This window comes from Rhagoletis zephyria, unplaced genomic scaffold, assembly GCF_001687245.7.
Source record: "Rhagoletis zephyria isolate East Lansing unplaced genomic scaffold, Rhagoletis_zephyria_1.1 Rzeph_scaffold_19008, whole genome shotgun sequence".
NCBI lineage: Eukaryota > Metazoa > Arthropoda > Insecta > Diptera > Tephritidae > Rhagoletis > Rhagoletis zephyria.
Genome location: NW_016176069.1, coordinates 1 through 4,209, shown reverse-complemented (window position 1 = coordinate 4,209; position 4,209 = coordinate 1). Strand labels below are relative to the sequence as shown.

The 4,209-nt window shown below is 35.5% G+C and overlaps 1 protein-coding gene across 1 annotated transcript; it reads right to left on the bottom strand.

Moving 5' to 3' along the window:
* Positions 1-249: 249 nt before the first annotated feature.
* On the bottom strand, positions 250-4,203 carry LOC108380365 (STAM-binding protein-like). The gene is made up of 6 exons (XM_017636735.1): positions 3,882-4,203; positions 2,900-3,439; positions 2,465-2,780; positions 1,649-1,761; positions 1,478-1,580; positions 250-1,412 (listed from the first exon to the last, which is right to left on the bottom strand). The coding sequence occupies exons 1-6, from the start codon at positions 3,995-3,997 to the stop codon at positions 1,350-1,352; spliced, it is 1,251 nt and encodes a 416-aa protein (XP_017492224.1). The 5' UTR covers positions 3,998-4,203; the 3' UTR covers positions 250-1,349.
* Positions 4,204-4,209: the final 6 nt, after the last annotated feature.

The following is a 4,209-nucleotide window of genomic DNA, read 5'->3' as shown; positions in this document are numbered from 1 at the left end:
AACCCCTGCCATTTGACCCTAAGGTCGTATATTCAACAGCAAACTGATTTTGGAATTTTTTTCAATAGCACAGCATTCCAGTATTTTTTTACTGTTCAATAAATGACTATAAGCGACCATCGGGTCTAGGTGTAGGGCTAGTACTTTCAGGGACACTAATCGAAAGTTCTTGTAATTTAAGCCTAAGAAGGTTTTATCACCTCTTGTCTCTTTGCTAGAACTTTCCAAACATTGCATTTAAACAGAAAATTTAAATTATCGCGTTTTGTTGTGGGAATCCACATATTTTTGGGTGTTTAGTTAACATTATTTTTATTTATTTTTTTATGCACTTAATTAAACTTTTTTAATACACAATAATTTAGTATAACTAATATCGGCTAGAACTAATAACAAGTTGTTCATTTCATGATTTATTTATTTGTTTAATTTTAACTATTTTGGTAAATAGAGTAAACAAAAACTTAGTTATTATAGTGAAATCATCTTGTACAACGAGACAAAGTATACACCCCTATTGCGAGTTTCGACTAGTAATAGATAAACGACTATTATTCGATTTTCGATTATCCATGGTATTTTCAATGTCGTTTCCTCGTTCAATAAGTGAGTCTTAATTATATTTAGTCGCTCATCCTTCTACAAACAAAAAGTTATAACTGAACGGGAAATCCACATTCACAATACCATGGAAAGCGCTAATCGAATAATAGTCGTTTATCTACTAATAGCCGAAACTCGCAATAGGGGTGATATATAAATAAACTGAATAACAACATTGAAAAAAGCGACATCGGCAAAGAAAGGTACAACTGCAGCTAAGCAAAGTTGGTTTTTCTAACGTTTGTTTAACATTTATTGCAAATCACAGCAATAATTTTTTTGACTGTTTCTATATTCAATTTCATTTTATAAATCTTTACACTAAAATCTCTCCTGTCTAGAATTCTTCTTTTCCAGCGCAAAATTGTCTAAAAATATTTTTTCTTTAAATTTATGCAGCAAGATGTCTCAATATTTATTATGTTAATTTCGCGATCTGGATGCAGCGTGCTAGCATATTTGTTACAAAAGTATTGCCTTATAGCGTAGTAAAGTAAATTTTCTTCTTTGATTTTGCGAATGCTGATGCACATACATAATTACAAAATGTGCAAATGCATGTTTGGTGATTTATCTTCTTCACATCTGTGGTATTGCAAAAGGAACTTTTAATAATTTTCCCATATTTGCCTTTGTTGCATCTTTCCATTTATTTTAAATTCGCTTAGCGATCATTACGCCATCTTTTTCCTAGGTATGTATAATATAGTGTCTATAAGGCCTTCTCAAACGTAAAACTCCACATACTATCTTCTCAGATCCACTACTTCTATCTTCCTCTGGCTATCGAGTTGAATGTGCTGCGCTTCCTGTTAATGGTGAAGAATGAATATAAAGTTGCGCCAGATTTACTCATTAATAAAGCTTTTATTACCATAAATAAGCGTGGTTCATTAGGATGTGGATGAAAACCAGTTTGCCTGCATTGTGCAATATAGTCTAAACCATAGTTCGGTGTGAGGATGAAGAAACCAGTACTGTAATAGAAAATTGTGAGATTTTGGAAAATAGCATTAATCAAATGTGCCGATTAGAGTTGACTTACGTTTTATATTTAGGCGCACAAACAATTGCAATTGCTTCGGGCATCATCATTTGATACGAACAATGTGTATGCAAATCCACTGATGAGAGGAATGCTGTTTGGCTGGGGTGAGTCTACAAGTGAAAAATAAAATCCATTAAGAATCCTGAATATATGAATAAATAATATTTAACGATTAGCGGTAGATAAAAACATAGCCCGGACTACGATACCGAACCGACACTTTTATTTATGGGGAGCGACTGCATTGCTTTCTTTCCAAAACTATGATCAACGTTTATTTCCAGCGATTCGAGAAATAAATATTGTGCACATGACAAGAGAGCAACTAACCAATCCCAGATATGTATCGATGCTAATTTATTCTCTGTATTCTCTGAATTTTATAAATAATAAAAGGAAGCAACGACCTTAATGTAAGTGTCAAAGTCCAGATCCATTGTACACGCAATATTTAAGATGAAAAATTTAGGATGACTATAAATTATTACATTACGGCTCGAAAGACACGATAGTTAATTATTTTACAAGTAATTTTTAACAAAAACAAAAACGACTTTAAAAAAATATATATATATATTTCATGATCCAATGATCGGATCTAAACCAGATTAGTATGGGACCACCTCTGAGACACTACCTTTCCGACGCAAAAAGAATTATCGAAATCGGTTGACGTGGTCCAAAGTTATGCCGTCGGTTAAAAATGGTAAGCGATTTATCTATTTGCAATAAAATGAAACAGCCGAGTATGTGAAAAATTATTGAATTATTTTGCCGAAATGTTAAATATCAACATTTAATACTTCTCCTTACATGAATCCAACCGAGTGTAATGAGATTTTGCTGGTCTTGCACGTCGAAAATCTCCTCCTCATGCATGGTATTGCAACTGTCAGGTGTGCCCTGTTGCTTTGGTATGATAATATGTGTTATAAATAAGTGATTTTGCGCCAAATGTCCTGCTAGGATACCACAAGTTTCGATATTCTTCGTAGTATTGCTTTGCGCCAGTTGCAAGAATACATCCATTGTGTTTCCAGGAATCATTACGGTGCGCAATGATCCCGCCAGTAGGGAGTCGGAGCGTTCGAATTGCGGCTTCTGACTACGATCAAAGCTGGGCGGTTTACTACAGCAGGAAAATATGACATTTGTATATAAAACATTTCAAGTGAATAAACTAATGTTTGACACAAAAACAAAAAAAAAAGTAATTGAAAATTTGTATTTGCCTACAAGCAAACAAACCTTATTGATTTTGCGCCTTCTTTGTCCGCGTCTCCCGGCAAGAGCAGTCCTGAGCTGGGCAAGTTTGAACGATTTGCGCCAGTTGGGAAATCATTGGGATAAACAACTTTATCCAAAAGTCCAACATCCGGTGCACTGGGCTGCATACTTGGATCTATTTGAACATGAAGATTAGTTGGTATATAGGAACCTACGCCTCTTCCACTTCCGCCCTCAGTTACGGCTGCTCGTTTTTTACGTTCCCGCTCCAATTCTCGTGCTTTTTCGGCCTCCTTGTTTGCAAGAAACTGTTCATACTCCTTTTGGTATCGGTCAAGCAGTTTGGCGCGCAATTTCTCAGTGGTCGGCATGATTTCATCTTTAATCCGTTTATTAATTTCTTTTACCTCAGACTTTATTTTCGGATATTCTGGATGTGACCGAAGTTTCTCGATAAATAGCGTCATATACTTCATGTAGAGAATAAAGGCGTTTTCGTGATTTCCCTCAGCGAGATAAACATTTGCCATGCGAAGCATTTCAGTGCCCGAGCGATAGTATCTGCGGGAATGGCGGTGCATAATATCAGTATATGTATACATACATACAGATATATGTAATTATAGTTACAAACTTCAATGACATATAGTAGTTAATTTTAAAACATACATAGTTTTTTAGAAACACCCTACCAAAATCCTCAAAATATATGCCATATTTTCAAATTGAGTCCTTGTATTAACTCTCCCGCCCGCATAACTTACTTTTGCTAACTGTATAAGAATGCAATGGAAGGAAAAAGTACAACAAAACAATAATACAAGCATGCAGCCAGAAGGACACGTACATTATTTACGATATTCAAGGACATGTCGAAACACTTCCGAACGTGGTTACCTATACTATTTTATTAAATCTATTACGTATGGAGCGCTTAATACGGGTTAGTAAATATTCTCAAATGTCCTACCCTTACTAAAATGCATGGCTCAAACTGACTCACCGTGTAACTGGCACATTGGCGTCCACTTCAATTATATTTCCGTAATTGGATAGGAAGCGAATCCGCTCATGAGGCTCCACAATCGACATTCCCATATTGTTGACCGCTTTCGCCATTGTCGTTGCCTTTTTATGCTATCAGTTGTAACATTAACCACTGCTGCATCAAACAATTTTTACAATTCCTATAGTTTTCCACGACTTTCGCAATTGAAAACCTCCAAACATTTATCACTACTGTCAACAACGCAACTCAGCTGATCGGACAATGTTGCACAACCCAGTGTTGTGTATCGCCCTTTTATTTGAAGGTAATTGGGTAATTTCGA

Bases quoted from the DNA above. Each gene is read 5' to 3' on its own strand.
- LOC108380365 (XM_017636735.1), bottom strand. From the start codon at position 3,997: ATGGCGAAAGCGGTCAACAATATGGGAATGTCGATTGTGGAGCCTCAT. The intron at 2,781-2,899 runs GTTTGTTTGCTT...TTCCTGCTGTAG, and splicing joins GAAGGCGCAAAATCAATAAG to TAAACCGCCCAGCTTTGATC. The intron at 1,762-2,464 runs GTAAGGAGAAGT...TTTCACTTGTAG, and splicing joins TTACACTCGGTTGGATTCAT to ACTCACCCCAGCCAAACAGC.